Below are 20077 nucleotides of genomic sequence, written 5' to 3'. Positions count from 1 at the left end.
AATTCAAGTGATCCATTTGAGCAGTAATTCAACATTTGTAATACTTGCTTGAATGTTATTTAAACTGAATTTAATTAAGATTCAGATTCAGATTCAGATAATTCTTTATTCATAGGTATTACAGTCAATACATTGAATAGTGTCATTAACTTAAAAGTATTCAACATGTCTTAAAATTAGGCTAATTTTACTTTATTGCATTTATAATTCCTTAAAAGAGTATAATACTTTGATTGTTAGGTAATCCTTAAGTATTTTTTTAAACTTATTGAATGATGGTTCAGCCTTAATATGTTCTGGAATTTTGTTAAAAAATTTAATTCCTGCATACTGAGGTTTCTTGCAAAAAAATGCCGAATGATGAGTGGGAATGGCAAAATCTTTACTTTGTCTGGTGTTATACATGTGAAAATCACTATTAAATATTTGATCATGATATCTTTGTTTTAAAGATACAATTACTTCGTAAACATAAAGGCCATAAACTGTAAGAATGTTTAATTTTGAAAAGTGTTCTTTAACTGAGGTTTTTGGTTTCAGGTTCTGAATAATTCTAATAGACTTTTTTTGCATTTTTAGAATAGAATCAAGATTTTTTTTGGCTAGTTGCACCATATAAGGAGATTCCAAAACTGATAATTGAATGAATGTAAGAAAAAATATATGATTTTCAGTGTATTATGATCACATAGGTGTCTTAATTTGCTCAATGCATAAACACCAGATGATATTTTTGACATAACCTTCTGGACATGTGCGTCCCAGCTGAGGCTATGGTCCAGTTTCAAACCTAGAAAGTTTGTTTCATTTACTTGATTAATTTCAAAATCACCTGTACAGATTTTTGGATCAGATTTATTTTTAATGTTTCTTTTTTGAAAGGAAATGAGATTAGTCTTTTCAAGACTAAGCAATAAGTTATTTTTGGTAAAGTACTGTGAAAGGTCTGTTAATATTTTATGCAATTTAATTTCTATATCATTCCAGGAAGGTTCATTTATATTAATACTTGTGTCATCTGCATATAAGCAAATGCCACTTGAACAACAGAGTTCTGGAAAATCTGTTAAATAGCAAACAAATAGTATTGGTCCTAAAATTGATCCCTGAGGGACGCCATGTTTTATGAGTTTTTCATTAGATTTGTAATGATTTACGATATTTTTACCATCAAGATAGGTTAATTCAACAAACTGTTTACGGTTTTCAAGGTAGGATTTAATCCAGTCATAAGATTTGCCTTTAATGCCTATTTTGTATAATTTTTCTAGTAAATTGAAGTGAGAAATAGAATCAAAAGCTTTGCTAAGATCTATCAAAAGTCCAACAGTTTTTTTATTACAATCCAAAGCATCCAAAAACATTCAATGTTCTCAATGAAGTTAGTAAAAATAATTTAATCACTAAAGAAATTTTGGTTTCAAGACAAAGATTAAAATGCATCTCTAACATTCATACACCATTCAATGAAGAATTTGAATCTTTTTTCATCAACTATAAAGAGTGTACAGAAAAGTGATCCAAACTGCATTTTGGATTTAGAAAAGGCAAATCGATGATAAGATACAATCGTGAGTCATGATTGTGGAGTGGTTGGTAGGTTGAAATCACATTGTAGATGTGTTTCTCGACCTGCACAAAGCTTTTGATTGTGTTATCTATAAAATTGTACAAATATTCAAATACACATACAAATAAATGACTCAAAAGTTAATAATCAGGTTTCAATTTAAATGGTATAGAAAAGTTGTCATCGACTGTTTTAATAGATGAGAACTAATAAATGTTTTGTTGAGTGTGATAAAAGGTCTTCCAAAGTTGCATTTTTTATAAAGAATTAGAGAATAAAAGTAATTTTTTTAAGATGAAGTATTAAATTCTTTTGATCTTTGTATTTTTAAATCATCAAGCATTGACAAGTACCATATTAGCTTTATTTTATATGTATATCATGATTCATAATTTTACACAATTTTCTATGGCATTTAGGTACCAATGCTCTGGCACTACCTGTGGAGATGAAGTCATCAGTTAAGCTGATCGATGACCAGTTCCAAATATTGGACACTTGTGTTGAGTACCTCACCGATCAGACAGACTTCCTAGTGGTGGGCTGTATCGGACTGCAGGGGGTGGGCAAGTCCACCCTCATGTCCCACCTTGCTGGGTCTTCCCCTAACCAACTCTTGAAGTGAGTATCATCTACATGATGGATATTATTCTAAAGAGGTAACATGTTGAATTTTAACATAGAAACATTAGCCTGACACTATTCAACATATTGTATCTAGATAGGCCTTTTGTTTTCACCATTCCTTCCCTTGAGGTCCACTATACTACTATAACTACTATAATGGTCTTAGAGTGGAGGTTACCAACTATGTCCTCAAAGAACTCTTGCTGCTAGTCAAATCGCATTCTATGTATAAGTGAAAAAGGTATGATAGGCAATATCAACTCCCCCAATACAATACAGACACATGGTAGTATTGTTTATCTTGTCAGAGAAGATTGAAGGTCTATCTGTGCTCATTGAGGAGTTGAGTCATCTTGTACTATTTCTAAACATGCAATTCAACCAAGATTTGATGTCCGAGGTAAGAACTATTCATTGGACTCTTCTCTCGTCATCTCATGACCATTGGACAAGGGGTTACCCATGGTAGTGTGGAAAGTCTGACCCCCATTCTGTCACACTTTCTTTCAGGACTCAAAGGAACTGGCTTCTGATAGCATTTTATTTCTTCCCCACAGTATAGCTAGCTCACATCAGCCCCCAGAACCAATCCCAGCTAAGAAAGCTAGAGGCACTCCTAGAGTTTGTGATAGGGTCATCATTCAATTTATTATAAAACAACTCATAGTTCATAAGTATAAATATTTCTATACATATTGTTTTTTATGCACACACATAACATCCAATAAGCCCAACATGTTTGGATAGTATCGTTGTATCAGCAAATCAATATCAACAACCAATTCCTTTTATATTGCTCACATGTAGCACATAAATTTTTGTATGCAAAATCCATTTTTGAATTACCTTTCTTGTCTGTGTTAGAAAATTGCATTTATCACAGCTTGGCTTGGATGGGGCTAATGCTGTTATCATCAGTCGCTCCGGATAGACCTGTTAGTGCCCCCCCTCCATCCCCTTCGTTACTGTAATTGATGTTCTACATGACGTTTTCCAACAAAGTCTAGATAAAAATTGTTACATTATGCTCAATTTTATTATTATGTTCATATCTCTATCCAGAATTTTCATTATTATTATGTTATTAATTTTTATTTCTACTAAAAAGTACTGTCATTTACAATAACATTGGTGTACTACTTATAGCAACTCGAGCATATGCACAGGCTGTTTGCCTATGTAGGCTCAATTCCATATTAATTGTACTTTGCTTTGGTTGGTGCGAGTTATTTCAATGTTTAAAATTTAAATTTTACCCAAAAAAATTTACAAATGTATTAATGTTTTTTTTAATAAAAGAATATTTCGTTTAATTTCAGTTTAGAAAAAAAATTAGTAAACTGAAATGAACTTGGGGTTCCTCAGACAGAAAAGTGAAGAAAGGAAACCAGCACACAGATGCATAGTGGTGTTGGCCATGGAATAGATTTCAGTGCTATAAGAGAAGGGAACTGGGATGTGGTATGTTGGGCTCCTACCACAAGGCTTGTCAGACATGGGTACCTTACCAGTAGCAAGCTACCGCTTGTGTACCCCTTGAAGTAATGGGAGCTCATGAGACCAATATCAATATGAAGATACTATCAGGGGAGGGTTTATTTAAAATATAGAGTCTCAAATAGCAGTCCTGTAATAACAAAAATATTTAAAACAATTTCTGTGTAAGTGTTGAATATAGCTCCAGTTCACCTTCCTCTTACAGCATCTGAAATTTGATGTTGTTGCAGACTTGACTCTTGAAATCTAGAGTCATGTTCGTCTTAAGGAATACAAAAAAAGCTGGTGACGAGGAATGAAGATGTTCCAAACGAACCCACTGCATCGTTTCTACATCAGAGACACCCAGACTACAAAAAGTAGTGCAATTTAGCTGAAGAGGTATTCTCATTGTCTCATCAGGTGCACAATTGAGCGCACTACGATATTGGCTGACACGATCTCAAAGCACGGTGGGGCAACCGAGCCTTTTCTTCACATAAAGCAGCTATGGTGGGAAGGGCTGATTTGATATAAATGTTGAATTTAACTCCAGTTCACCTTCCTCTTATGCACAGCATATGGAATCTGATGCTGTTGCAGACTTGACTCCTGAAATCTGGAGTCATGTTTGTCTGAAGTGATACAAAAATAGTCGTTGACGAAGAACGAAGACTCTCAAAACGACATCAGAGAATTTCTGTGTACTTTATATTTTATGTCACCACCATGTACGTAAAAGTTAATTTTTTTGGAAAAAGTTTGATGTGTGTAAATGAAAAGCTGTGTTAATGTAATACTGTATTTTGATGTAATTTGATTATTGACTGTTTTACAGCACAGTTTTTAAAAGCCAGACAATGGAAAACCAACGGGAATGGAAACATTGCACCTCTGGCGTGGACTTTTACATCACCCCCAACAGAGTGGTGCTACTGGACTGTCAGCCCATCTTGTCCTCGTCCGTGATGGACTGTCTGATACAGGTCAGTTGGTAGTCCATTCATGACAAACCCATGAAGATAAGGAGTCGACATGTATCAATGTGTTTTATGACACAAATATGTAACCCTTTCACTAGTCGATGCATTTGCCACTGATTAGTATGGTCATTGAAGAGTATTATATTCTATGTTTGAAGTTTGTTTTTGACGATGGAAGGATTGTGAAGGAAACAGGATTTTTCCGGATATTTGCCATTGTTCAGTTATACCAAGTTTTCATTATATTCTAATTGGCTTACAACTAGTAGTGATATTTGATATGTGTTATTTTAATAAGAATATTAATAGAAGAAAACAAAGGTTTGTGCTGTAATATTTAGAATAAATTAGAAGGTCTTAGCCTACAAGATGGGTGTGTGGCACATCATGGAGATTTTTCATCTGGTTGTACTGTGTGGATGGAGCAGTAGCTAGTAATCAACAAAAACTGGTGCCAAATATCAGGACTATAAACTAGAAATGCTCCGCCCCACCTTTGAACTTGGTCCCTGCCACCAGATCCCCATATTTGTGTATATGATTTTCATGTGAATTGTTATGAAAAATCATAACTTTCACTATTTTTGGGTATTGTGTGGCCTTACATTTGTATAAATAAATAAAGTAGGGACATTCCAGGACCATAATAATGTTAATACTCTCCAGAACAAATTACTCTGTACTCAATAATTAAGAAATAAATAGTAAACATATTTTAGCCGTTAATGTGTGGTGTGGATTGATACCTCTTCACTGAATAGACAGTATTACTTTTAAGGGGATGAGGAGAAAGAGTTTCCTAACACCACTTTTACAATACATTCAATTTGAACTGCTAAAAAGTCCTACTCTGTTCAACGCCTGTTGAAAGGTATGAGATTGTCAAACCCCATTCTCAATGAAAATCATCCTAAGCACTCATCATCAGAAATGCACACCAAAGTAAGGAAATACAGATATTTGTGTGCAAGAAAGACATAATTGAAAAAGATTCTCAAAGATTTAACACTGCAATGTTCAAAGAGTAAGCAATTGTTACAAATAAATTTTAAATGTCCTGTAATTTGCAGGATCCAAAGAAGATTGTACCTCCGACACATAACTCTGTAGATTTATCATCAACCGAGAATGCTATGGAGGTCCAGTCTCTGCAGGTGACTGCATTCCTCATGTCCGTGTGCCATGTGGTGCTGCTGGTTCAGGACTGGTTCTACAATCCCAACATTGTCAGGTATGTGTGAACATATGTGTGACTGTAGATCTATCATCAACCGAGAATGCTATGGAGGTCCAGTCTCTGCAGGTGACTGTATTCCTCATGTCCATGTGCCATGTGGTGCTGCTGGTCCAGGTGGTTCTACAATCCCAACATTGTTAGGTATGTGTGACTGTAGATCTATTGTCAACCGAGAATGCTATGGAGGTCCAGTGTGACTGCATTCCTCATGTCCGTGTGTGTGGAGCTGCTGGTCCAGGACTGGTTCTACAATCCCAACATTGTTAGGTATGTGTGACTGTAGATCTATCATCAACCGAGAATGCTATGGAGGTCCAGTCTTTGCAGGTGACTGTATTCCTCATGTCCATGTGCCATGTGGTGCTGCTGGTCCAGGACTGGTTCTACAATCCCAACATTGTTAGGTATGTGTGACTGTAGATCTATTGTCAACCGAGAATGCTATGGAGGTCCAGTCTCTGCAGGTGACTGCATTCCTCATGTCCGTGTGCCATGTGGTGCTGCTGGTCCAGGACTGGTTCTACAATCCCAACATTGTTAGGTATGTGTGACTGTAGATCTATTGTCAACCGAGAATGCTATGGAGGTCCAGTCTCTGCAGGTGACTGCATTCCTCATGTCCGTGTGCCATGTGGAGCTGCTGGTCCAGGACTGGTTCTACAATCCCAACATTGTTAGGTATGTGTGACTGTAGATCTATTGTCAACCGAGAATGCTATGGAGGTCCAGTCTCTGCAGGTGACTGCATTCCTCATGTCCATGTGCCATGTGGTGCTGCTGGTCCAGGACTGGTTCTACAATCCCAACATTGTTAGGTATGTGTGACTGTAGATCTATTGTCAACCGAGAATGCTATGGAGGTCCAGTCTCTGCAGGTGACTGCATTCCTCATGTCCGTGTGCCATGTGGTGCTGCTGGTCCAGGACTGGTTCTACAATCCCAACATTGTTAGGTATGTGTGACTGTAGATCTATTGTCAACCGAGAATGCTATGGAGGTCCAGTCTCTGCAGGTGACTGCATTCCTCATGTCCGTGTGCCATGTGGTGCTGCTGGTCCAGGACTGGTTCTACAATCCCAACATTGTTAGGTATGTGTGACTGTAGATCTATCGTCAACCGAGAATGCTATGGAGGTCCAGTCTCTGCAGGTGACTGCATTCCTCATGTCCGTGTGCCATGTGGAGCTGCTGGTCCAGGACTGGTTCTACAATCCCAACATTGTTAGGTATGTGTGACTGTAGATCTATCGTCAACCGAGAATGCTATGGAGGTCCAGTCTCTGCAGGTGACTGCATCCTCATGTCCGTGTGCCATGTGGTGCTGCTGGTTCAGGACTTGTTCTACAATCCCAACATTGTATGTGTTGGAATATGTAACTGCTTGTTTAGCTTTCATGCATTTATCAATTTATTTGTTACAATAGTAATGCTGTCTTTTGTGTTGTTGATGCATGATTTGAGATTAATCACTCCCCCCCTCTCCCAAGGAGAACAAAAGCAATATGAATAGATAAAAACAATTATATAGACCAACCGTCTTGTAAAGATTATTAATGGCGTATTGTAAACTACAATTTTACTGCTTAAATATAATATACAACAGACTGATAATGTTAATCTTTAGTCTAATCCTAATACATTATCGACATTCTCTCCTTCATGCCAAAATATACCAGAAGAAAATAGTATTTAATTATTATTTCAAGCTTTGTAAAAAACACACAAGAAGTAGGTGATAGTTTAGTAAGATAGTGTGATAGATATGCTATTACTAAATGAATACCTGCTCTTTACACAACAAGTTTTGATTTACTTTAGAAATAACTATATTTTTTCCCATTTGTTTTATATACATCTATTGTAACTACGACGGTCTCTATCAAAAAGTAGGGAGAAATGGATTAAAAAAGAGGCCTACCCTACAAAAAGTCCTGAAGTTCTATACAGATGGTTCACGCCTTGACTCTAGGGCAGGATACGGAATATATGGACCAGGAGTTGACATGACTGTTCCCCTGGGAAGACATGCCATGTTTTTTCAAGCGGAGGTCATGGCAATAGACTCATGTTCCAGAAGGCTCATACAAATGAGGACAAAAGGATTAAAATACTTAATACTTTCTGATAGTCAGGCTGCACTAAAGGCACTCGATACCTGTTCGTTTGACTCGAAAGCAGTCTGGGAATGTAAGAATGCTCTAGCTGAGCTGGCAACGAATAAAAGAGTAACACTAGGTTGGATGCCGGGTCATGAAGGCATTCATGGAAATGAAAAAGCAGACATCATCGCCAAAAAGGGAGCGGAGTCCATAATGGTGGGGCCTGAGCCAGATTGCGGGGTAGCCTTCTCCAACAGTAAAGCTCTGATCACAGATTGGGAAAAGAGGATAAGAAACATTAATTGGAGTAGAGCCTCAGGATTAAGACTATCCAAAATGTTTATTTCTCCTTACGTTAAAAGGGTGGACAGCTCTCTTAAATCAGAATTAGGGGAATCCTAATATAAGACTAATATTAGGAATGTTGACAGGACATGGCCCCTAAGGAAACGTCTTATGAGGGTGGGCCTTAGCCAGACTGACGAATGTAGACTCTGTGGAGAAGAGGAGGAATCAGCAGAGCATATCTGGTTAGATATATCTTAGAAATATACTCAAGCACACAGTAAATCAATCATGCTTGCTGGAGACATAAACATCGACAGGATGAAAACAACCCTAGACAACACTATCCTAGAAGATGAACTACACACCCATAACATCCGAAGACTGCCACTTCCTGCAACACGTATCACACATAGCCACTGCCACCTCAATTGACTTCATATGCACAAACATAATCGAGGACAACATTGGCACAGCCATATTTGAAACTGGACTTTCTGACCATACTGCTCAAATTATAAAAATATATGACTGGAGAGTAAACATCCCTCCCACAGATCATTCTCAAGAGAAACTTTTGTTATTCTAATACAGACCAGATAAAATTCTCTCCTAATGAATAAAAAACTGGAAATGCTGTCCATATGGCCCCAGATGCAGAGCAAGCATACAACATCTTTCATAGAACTCTCCAAGCAACGCTAGACATTGCCTGTCCTACTAAAAAAATGTAGTCAAAAACACAAAAGGAAACATGTGTATTATGACAACGTGGCCAAAGACCTTAAAAATGACTTTCTAAAAGCCCTGCACAAATTTGAGACCACAGGAAATACCCAAGACAAAGAAGATATGGTGGTAAAAAAGAAAAATTATGATAAAAAAACTTAGAGAAATAAGAAAAAAATGCTAATGCTGACTTCATCAACTCGGCTGACAACAAAAGTAAAGCTCTTTGAAATGTCATAAACAATGAAAGAAGAGGAAAACATCAACTACAGCCAAACATATGTCTCTCAGATGAATGGGAAACATGTGGACAACCCCACACAAACTGCAGACCACTTTAACACCTTCTTCACAGAAGTAGCAGAATTGACGCTGAAACAGAATAACTGCTCCCCAGGGGACGCAGATGATAATGAAAATTACGAAACTCCCACTTAACTATGTTGATAAACCTCTATATCTAACCCCAACATGCATCAATGAAGTACGGAACATCATAAATGCCCTAAAATCAAAATCTTCAAGTGGAGTGGATGAATATTCTTCTAAAATTGTGAAACACTGCTCTGAAGAGCTAATGCCGCCTTTAGTCAGCATAATTAATAAGTCCTTTCAGCCTTGGTGAGTTCCCTACAGCCCTTAAGCTCTCTAAAGTATACCCCAAACATAAAAAAGGTTCAACACTGGAAGTCCAAAATTACCGTCCCATCTCTCTAATCTCAACATTCTCAAAAAAATCATAGAAAAAATAGCTCTACACAGACTCATGGCTCACCCTAAAACAAGAAAATCTGATAACCGAAAAGCAACATGGATTTTTGAAAGGAAAATCTCTGCCATCATCAGCCTTGTTGAACATGTTATTGACCAAATAGACAAAGAACAATACGTATCTGCACTCTTTCTTGACTACAGCAAGGCGTTTGATTGCCTGGGCCACGACATCATCTCAAAGAAATTAACATCATTAGGAATCAGAGACACAGCTAACAATGGTTTGTAAGTTACCTCACAGGCCGATCTCAAATAGTCGAGCTGCAAACTACCATTTATGGTGTAACTACTTCACATCAATCCAATCCACTACCTGTTACCCGCAGAGTACCGCAAGGATCTGTTTTGGGCCCAGTTCTCTTTGTCTTATTTGTGAATGACTTCCCAGCTTATATACGTGATCACAATACCACTTGTGTGATGTATGCAGACGATACAACATTGTTGATTAAGAATGACTCTGCTGAAGGAGTGTACGAAAGTGCCACAAGCTCTCTCAGTAAAGCCCTCAATTACTGCAGAAGGAATGATCTAGCCATGAATCCATCGAAGACAGTTCACATCAACTTCAGCAAGAGGAAGGACCATATCCCTAACCCACTTGATGTATCAAGAAAAGACCATATCAAATTCCTTGGCGTAACTAATTGACCACAAACTTACGTGGACTGAGCATGTAAACCAGGATTGCAAAAAAATAAGCACTGGTATATATGTAGTACGCCGAATAAAATGTATCGGCAACTTGGAGGCAGCAAAAACAGCTTACTATGCTTTGGTGGAAACTCATGTGAGGTATGGACTTGCTGTTTTGGGGTGGATCCTCTGCAGGAAACCTGAACAGAGTACTACTCCTGCAGAAAAAAGCTATCCGAACCCTAGCGGAACTCGAACACCAACAAAGCTGCCGACAAGCATTTAAAACCTTTGGAATTATGACAATTACTGCACTCTACATACAAGAAGTAATTTTGCACGTTGACCAACTGCATGTACAAACAGGAAAAACCCTTCATACACATAACACACGCCATGCAGGAAATTACACACTACCTCTACATCGGACATCACTTTTCGAGGAAAAACCATCCTACATTGGTAGGAAGCTGAGGAACCTCCTGCCACAAGCTGTGAAAAACCTCAAGGGAGCTGCCTTGAAAAGATGTCTTCACAACTTCCTGGTGGACCACCCAATATACACCATCGAAGAATTCACAGAAGTAAACAAGGAAGATTGGAGGCTCTGACATCTTGTATTGATTATTTATTAATATCAATTATGTAATTTGTTAACATTGTGACTCTATTACTGTTCTTGAAGAATATGTTAAATAAAGAAATATGACTATGACTATGACTATGACTAGATTGTCCTGCCATCTTAGAAACTCTGAAAAGATTCCTGGGAGCATATCTCCTCAGCCCCAAGGATATCAGAGAACAGGAGCCCTCAAATCTGATCGATTTTTGCAAAAGCCTCAGACTTTGAGGACACAAAATTAAAGTAAGGAAGGCGCAAAGGTCCTTTTAGGACTAAGCGCGGGGACAAACTGTCCTTTTCCTTCAGGAAGGAAAAAAATCTACGATAGTTTAAAGTTTATATTTTCTGAATAGGTTTAACAGTGAGTCATTGGATGTAACACATACGCATGTAAACAAACCTGATTAATAGCATTCTTTGACATTTTCACATTACTTAATTTGTACTTGGTATAAAAACATTATTTTTAAGTTTCGTAGTCTGTAGCCATAGTTTATGTACATTTTATGTACCTGTAGTCACAATCTTTGTAAGATTTTAAACTACTTGTGTATTATTAATGTCCACTAGCTTGAAAACATTGTTACACTGGACAGGGTCCAGGCATGTTTAATGCAAAAAACAATAGTGAACTTATAATAGGAAATACATCCACATATTTGCGGCACTATTAACAATAGTACTATTGCGACCAGTATTTCCTCAATATTAATTATTAAATTTGAATATTGGATTTCAAAACTTTATCAATAACTTTGTACTCATATGGTAAGTGAAAGAGTGCCAGAATAAGCCTAGAATTATATTATTCTTAAGTATTAAAATGTAATAATTTATTCTAAATCACAAAGCTGCAGAATAATGAGTTTTACAATTCAAATGAACTTCAATTGAAAACCATAAGATACAAAACGGACTGTTCTTTTTTAAATCACAACATCAACTTTACATAGGCCAGGACATTCTGTCTTTCGAGGAATTACTTAAACTTGTTTTCCAAATGAAATGATATGCCCTTTGAAGCTGCTTTAAGCATCGTCATGCTTTTCACGCAGTGTTTCCAAGACTTGCCTTTTATCATTTATGTATGTTGGCAGTTTGTGAGATTCGGCTTGTCAGAAGTTGAAATGAAAATGTACAACTCTATGGTTATGCTCAATCCAAGGACCATTGTTGCTATCCAGTAGCCTTCCACTGCCTTTATTCTCTGCCATCCCAAAAGGCACAAGATATAACATGTGGTCCAATGACCAGCTTCATCTTTTGTCGAGTTCATGTTCAGTTCTACCTTTGGTTCCATGTGTGAGGTATGAACCTAAGAAAGGCAATGCAAACTTGAAGACTTTGTGGTCTTCTATTCCTTGTTTAAAGTTTGTTATTGATGATGGATTTTTGTTGGGTTCTACTAACAAAATGAGGGTGTGTAGTATTAATGAATTGTTCTCTCTGTCTTATTCAGGTTCATGCAGACTGCGGCTATGCTGAAACCTCGCACTAACACCACTGCAGACGAAGGCCTGGTAGAGTACTTTCCTCACCTTATGTTTGTCCACACGCACGCCCACAACTCCGATTTTTCCGTCGAGAGAGTCAAACTTATGCAGGTTTGTCTACCATGTTCACAACCTTTTTTTTACCAGAACATATCAAGCTGCTCTTGACTAAATCACTCGTACTTCCACATTTCAATTACTGTAACTCCGTGATCAATGATATGACCATAGTGCTGAGTGAGAAGCTGCAAAGAACTCAAAACTACTGTATACGTTACGTTTACGATGTGAGACGGGAGCAGCACATCACACCGTACTATATTCAGTCAAATATTCTAAAATTAAAAGATCAAAGATCCATCAAAATTTTAAAAACTAGTTCATTCAATATTGAAATTTGGTTTTCCAAGATATTTTTCTGAATATTTTAAATCTGTGTCTCATGTAGGTGTAAGAAGCACTCGCTCTGGCTCATACATTTTGAGAATGCCTCAGCACAGGACTGCAGTGTTTGATAAGTCATTCCATGTAATGGCTTGTAGGTTGTGGAATGCCCTTCCCCAAACAATTACTTCCATCGATAGCAGTTCCCGGTTTGTGGCGAAACTGAAAGATATGTATCTTGAACGGTTAGCCGGGGCAGTTCCGGTCTGAGATGCTGTGGGCGTGACACTGGCAGAGGGATGAATGTGAGATTGTGTGTGAAAAAGTTCATTTAGCAATAAATACTTTAATTTATTTGTATATTAAAAATATAAATTTATATTATGTTTTAAGAATAGTAGAGATGGTTAATTTATTAATGTGTTAAATTTTAATTATTACACGTTAAAATATTACATTAATTTCACTACTTTGTGTAAATGTAATTATTTCTTTATTTTATTATCTTTATTATGTTTTGTTTTATTCTTAGGTAATATTTATTTAATGTTTTAAATTTTACATTGCAACAGGTTAAGTGTAAGAAAGGGCCATGCGGCCCTAACTTTGCCTGTAAAAATAAAGAATTTTTCATTTTTCATTTCAACCTTAGTTTATACTATGTATGAATTTATTTTTTTATGTATAATTTTACGTTGTTAAATTGTAAGTAAATAAGCCAAATTTTTTAATAATTCTAATTCTTTTTTGAAAAGTGACAGTTCAAAAATGAACTGTTTTTGATAAGATGGACTTGTGTACTGTTGTTAGTGGCCAGGATAAACAAGGAACCTGTAGTTCAATGTGAGCTCCAATTGTTTAGTTAATTTATGGTTTTATCAATTAATCGATAATATTGAGACTTACTTGAGTTTCCATTCTTCTGATCTTGCCAGAAAATTCTACCACCAGTACTGCTGTCTAGAGTTGGCAAGATTATACCATACTATAATTATATAATTAAATGATCAATAAGGGAAAATGACAGAGTGTTAAAAAAGGGAAAAATAGCATGGCGTATTTGCCATTTCTACTTATTTCTTAGTTTTGTAACAACATTGCATTGTCTACCGAAAAGATTGCCTTGGCACACACCAGGTGGCAGGCATCAGGTGGAAACGTTCTTTACTTTCTGAATAGCTCTCGTATGTCTAGCTACAATGCCTGTCCAGAAATTAACAGACATTTGGGCAGCAGAAGGTGGGATTAGGTGACAAAACGTTCCAACACTCAGTAAACAACCAGCTGTGATTGTTGTATGTACATTTCTACTTTCATGTGTGAAGTGTATATTCTGTGATTGGATTTTCTATGCCAACAAACAACAATTCAGTTGGAATGTATCACTAATTTTGTGTAGGAATAATAAGACAAATCCAAGCAATTTAATAGTGCTAAAAATCGTTGTTTTAGCTTCTCAGTGATGATCACAGTGGTGGGCCCAGCCTTGTGAACTGGTGATAAAAATCAGTGATAAAATAGATTTTTTCCTTTTGAAAACTATGTCTTTTCATTTTGAAAAATATTCTGATCTCTATTACCGCAAACCTGTGTTGACATGAATTGTTTCTCATTGAAGGATGTTTACAAGCAATCGTTTGGCAAGTCCTTGCTTCAGCTGCACAGTGGCCTGGGGATTGCTAATGGGGGTGTGATGCACACGCTCTCCCCATTCACTCTGGATCAGGAGCCCCTCAACCTTTTCCTGCTGCCTCCACTGGTGGACCAAGGTAACAAGATTGTTATGTTAATAGACATGTACTTTTACAGTTCCTAATACACGAAAAATAACATTATGAAGGCGATGATTGTTTTTGATGTACATTGTCTGAACAAAAAAATAAATAACAGGATTTTTTATTGTATTAAAACACATTTATTTACCAATACTAATTCTAACTTTTAGTAAACCCCCTCAGTATAATACACTTTTGCCACAACTTTTTCCAATATTAGAAGGACGTATTCAAGATCTCAAATTTCGGATGGCCCATCAGGCAACATTATTCAGTTTGATGTAAAACAGATCAAAAAGCTTATTACATTTTAAAATTCACTTTGCATAGACCATGTTTTACCTAAAATCAGATTTTTACCTGAGTTATTAAAATCAATCCATTAGTAACAGAGGAGTTTTTTTGCCTAAAAATGCCATGACTTGTTTGTAAAGATTGCAAACTTCTCCAGCTATTTTACTTTTCTAAGTATACAGTTATACATAAGATATTACGCTTGTCTGTACATGTCACCAGATATGTAGTACCTGACGTGACGGACCGCTGACTCATTCATGTTGATCAACTTGCATGTTTGAATTTATTATTAAAACAATGTTTTTCCCACAATGTTTCACAAAGCTTTATCCCCTTCAAAGGATTCAGATTTCTTTCTGTTTGATTTTATGGTGGGGGGGGGGACAAATATAATACTAACTTGTTGAGGGGACAGGCCAATGTTGTGAACAAATGCAAGCAATTAATTGTTTCGGTTTAATAGTTATGTAATACAGCATCGAATCCTCACCAACCCGTAACGGTGAGTAACGCTGCCGAAAACCCCCTCTCCTCTCTGGGGCACTACTTAAGTAGGTCTTTATAGTTCAGTCAGGATTATAACTACCTTCTATACAAGAAGAAGAGTCTTTCAACTTTATAACCATACCTCTATTGCATATTAGTATTAGTATTAGTAAGACACATGGTACAATGTTTTAATCTAGGCCAGTTTATAGATTATTTTCAGACAAAAAGGTAACAGACAGATTGAGGGGATAAATAATTTTAGGTCTCCAGAATTTGTTTTAATTATTTTTACCAAAAGAATAGTATTCTATAGTTTTGAAATGTGATTTGGTACATCCAATGTATTTGAGACAGACAAGTTGTATATTTATATCAAATTACAGTGTTATTGAATAGAATTTTCAATTTGAATTGTACGATTATTTCTAGATGTGAAGGGCCATTTTCAAGGACATCCAGGATATGAAGATCTTCTCAGAAAAATGAAACAACAGTTGCAGGGAATTGGTACATGTCAGTTGTCAACATCCCAACTTTCAGAGAAAAACTGGTTAGTAATAATAAAATTTAAAATAATTTTAACCATCTTGTTAATATTGTTTGATAACTTTTAACCCTAGATATGTTGCCATGTTAGAAGTTCAAAATAGTTATGCAGTTTTTAGCATTTTACAAGCTTTTTTTTAAGAAAAATCGCCAAAAATAGAACACTAACATCAATTTTATTGTAATACACATTTTTTTTCAGGCAATGTAAATTACAGTATTTATGCATATATAATAGTATTTATAGGTTGAAAAAAATGTTTTTATGAGATGTATAAAAATTTTCTAAATTTATAGATGTAGATAAAGATGTACATTCCAACTTCAGCCCGTCTTTTGGGAGAGTAAAATAATTGTGCACAGAAATTAAAAACATACAAAATGACCACACTTTTAATATAAGATTATACAATTAGTTTATTGCCAGTTTTTAGGATGTTTTTAGGTTTTTACTATAAATTCTGTTGCAAAAAGTTCCACGAATTGATAAAAATATTTTCCTCGTCACTGCAAAAATGCTATAAAATTTCCAACTATTTTTACATTGCTTATAAATATGCTAAATGAAAATAATAAAAATTTTCTAAAGGAATAATAATATTCCTATTATATAATCTACCATTTTTATCATATTTAAAAATGGTAGATAGAGAACTTAGTAGTATTAAAAATATATCTGTTTCCTTGAACCTCTGTGAATTCCATTGAAATAGTATGGTATTCTTAGGCTTAAGTTTTCCACAAAAGAATAAACTAAGAGAATAAGTTAAAAATAGAGTTCACGTGAAAGTTTCTTTAGTTTATTTTTTGGTTGTATCGAACTGACCTTGTGTACTGGAAAAATCGTGTGGTATCATACCGAAGATTCATGCATCGCAGACCTCTGACCCGTAATGCTAGACTGCATTATGCCTCACAGTAGCGCCATGTTGGTAATCGTTTATTTTTTGAATTGCATACAAGTATTTTCCAAATATCACAGAAAACAAAATAATTAGGTATATACGATGTTTGTCAACACATTAATAAAATATATGGAAATATAAACAAAGGGGCCTAAAATAAGCAGTAGCGAACAATTGTCACTGAATTTCTCACATATACCGCTAGCGACAAAATTTGCTAGGCTACATTATGGTATTTCCTGCAGATACAGCTAATGACGAAAAACTTGGTGTAAAAGTTAAATATAGTTCATATTTGGTTTGAAAATAGACTAGAGAAACTTTCAACTACGAAAGCTGGGGAAAAACCAGGAATTTGAAAAAAGATTTTGATTGGTCCCTCTGATTCAGCATATTACATATGCTCAATGTGCAATATCCAGCAAAATGGGACAGACATTCACTAAGTAGCAATTTATTCAGTTTTATGCGGTTTATAGAAATTTTGACAAAGTATAAGTTATTTAAATAAGTCTTAATTTAGTAATTTTTTAAATAAGAGGCATTAGTGAGATCAAGTTGATATTACATTTTTTAAATGCATGGAATTTAACTTTTTTTGTTAACTCTGCAAGTGGTAACTAATTATAACAAGATTAATTGGTTACTGGAAAGAGTAAATAAAGTAAACCAGTGGTCTGCTTTGGGAAATCACTTTAAATTATTAGATTTTTTCAACAAATATTTTATTTTGGTTTTTCTTCTAGTGAACTTAACCGTTTATTTTTTAGCTAAATGTTATTTTTATTATAAGACTATTAAATCACATTCTATAATAATTGTAGGACTAATCATTATAACTATTATCGAATGTAAGTAGTTTTTAAGACATATAAGGCAATTAAGTTTTTAATCTATGTTACGTAAGTTAGATTTACTAGCAAAAGAAGCTCAGAAGCATATTTTTATGGATGTTTAATTTAGCTATAAATATTCAGTAACAAAATTTAATTTATGTGAGAACTTAATTTTGTTAATTGATGTACTAAACCTGTGTTTAATTAATTACATAATTTTTAATTGTAACTTTAGATGGAGTTGATTTATTTTTTGATTTTTTTCCCCTTAGTTTGTTATTTATGTGTCACTTTTTAATACTTTCAGTACATCCTGCAAACCTAAACAGTCAGTTTGGAACTCATTGTTTTAATTTGGGTATTTGATTTTAAATATTAAAAATTGTACTTCTTTAAAATAAAGTCATTATTAATTAAATTCAGTTAAGCAAAATTAATTTATTTCATGTATTAATTATTAAAAATATTAATAAAATATTATTTCTTTAAAATAGCAAACTTATTTTGAGTATATTGTTGTTAACGTTTTGTTTTTTCTGATGTACAGGTTTCACTATGCCTCAAAGGTTTGGGAAGGCATTAAAAAGAGCACATTCTTTCAAGAATACAGTCGTCTGTTACCGTGAAACGCAGGTGTCAGTAACATTGTGGTCAGCTGATCGTTCAAAGCAGATGGAAGCAAAAAGGAAGCTTTCCCTTTGTTGAAGATGAGAAACTGCTTTCAGGTCCAAGCTGCTATTGGAAACCATACCAATGGGTTTGACAGAAGTTTGTATGTTTAAAGTTATATCTGGTTAAACATTTCACTTATTATTCTGTATGATCCAAAAACGAGAAAGTGTATGTTTTGTTCCTTAATTTTAAACATTTTAGAAACAGTGTATTTTAAATTCAAATACAAAAACCACATCAAGTTTTTTAATCATCAGTGTGTTAATTAATTTTTTAAACCTTTCACTACAGCCTTTTTTCATGGACTTGTCCAAATTCAAAGGGTGAACATTGTCCGTTATAGAGTTCAGAAGGAATAGATATGATTTTTTTTATTTTATGATAATTTTGAGTTTTTTCTCAATTATTGATAGGTAAGTGTACTTTTAGTGTTAGAATAATTGAAAAAGTAATTTTGTAAAAGTATAAAGTTAAAAATGTATATTCAAAAAAAGTTTATGTTTACACAACTGTGAAAGGTAGAAAAAAATCATTGTTCCTAAATATACATACATTTTGTTAAACCTTCTTACAACATATGCAAAATTTGAAGTACAATTTGATGAATACAGGAGGTATAGCACAACAACCTATGCCTACATTTAAAATTTTCTTTTGATTGCTTATGGACCGTACCCCTGAAGAAGTAACAGGTATGTTAGATATGTGTTAAACTAGACTTTTGCCCAGTAAGTTTTTACCAAGTTTTGTAGCTCTGTCTTAAATCGTTTCATAAATATTTAACCGTCCTGGGACTTGAGACACCTAGTATAAGCAACGTTTTATATAGCCTAAGTGTGAGTTAGGTACATAGCCTACTTATAATTCTTGCATTCTTCGGAATATTTGTTTTAAGCGAATTGTTATCTTAAACCTCTTACCTATCAGATAAAACACCTATGGCCACCCATAGTTGCCCAACGAGCTGAGAGGACTTCAAGTTCAAATAAGTTCAAAGGGTTGAAATGTTGAACAAAGGGAGCTGGATTGGGGAGGAATTACAAAGGGGTAAAATAGACTTTATAAATAAAAAATGAAGGAATAAAGCTTGTTGTTGAACTTATGGTAACAAAGACTTCACTCTCACATGAGCAGCACAACTCTTGTTTTGGCCCACGATACAGCACCTTATAGTTTTCAACATCACAGTCAAAAAGTTTATAGTACATCCGAATATCAACGGTACTTTTACTTCCAGTAAAGATCATTGGTTCATTCACAGCTTTATAGGAGGGTACAGACACAGGGATGTCCATGAAAAAACATAATTCTAGAACAGAGTTTTGCAGCATGAAAGTTGTAAGCAAATGTAAACCGCAGCAGGAGTCTGAAGGACAAAACCACACACCTTGATAAAAAGACCCGTCTATTTAACCATTACATCAGAGACTCTGCATAGCATGCAATGCTACATGCCTCAATATCGCCAAGAGGACGACACTTAAGAAGATCTAATTTGTAGAAACTGCTCTCGTTTCGTGACATAAGTAAGTGAAAATTAATATCTAAGGTGCGTGTTAATTAGTGTTATTTCTACATTCTATATTAAAAGATAAAAGGTAGATTCAAAGTCTAATGTTTATTTTAAATTTCTTTTCCA

General features: G+C 35.1%; 1 protein-coding gene across 1 annotated transcript in view; it reads left to right on the top strand.

Annotated features, from left to right (window-relative positions):
- The window catches only part of LOC124356766 (protein SMG9), a 28272-nt gene extending 9581 nt beyond the window's left edge, over window positions 1–18691 (top strand). Inside the window, exons 4-10 of the mRNA XM_046807955.1 lie at window positions 1990–2191; window positions 4512–4659; window positions 5727–5887; window positions 12501–12645; window positions 14537–14687; window positions 15909–16029; window positions 18314–18691. Coding sequence (XP_046663911.1) covers window positions 1990–2191; window positions 4512–4659; window positions 5727–5887; window positions 12501–12645; window positions 14537–14687; window positions 15909–16029; window positions 18314–18392 — 1007 coding nt within the window. The 3' untranslated portion in view covers window positions 18393–18691. The remainder of the gene's footprint in view (window positions 1–1989; window positions 2192–4511; window positions 4660–5726; window positions 5888–12500; window positions 12646–14536; window positions 14688–15908; window positions 16030–18313) is intronic.
- The last annotated feature ends 1386 nt before the right edge of the window (window positions 18692–20077 follow it).

This window comes from Homalodisca vitripennis, chromosome 3, assembly GCF_021130785.1.
Source record: "Homalodisca vitripennis isolate AUS2020 chromosome 3, UT_GWSS_2.1, whole genome shotgun sequence".
NCBI classification, from domain to species: Eukaryota; Metazoa; Arthropoda; class Insecta; order Hemiptera; family Cicadellidae; genus Homalodisca; species Homalodisca vitripennis.
Note: the sequence above shows the minus strand (reverse complement) of the source record. Positions and strands in the feature narration are given on the sequence as shown.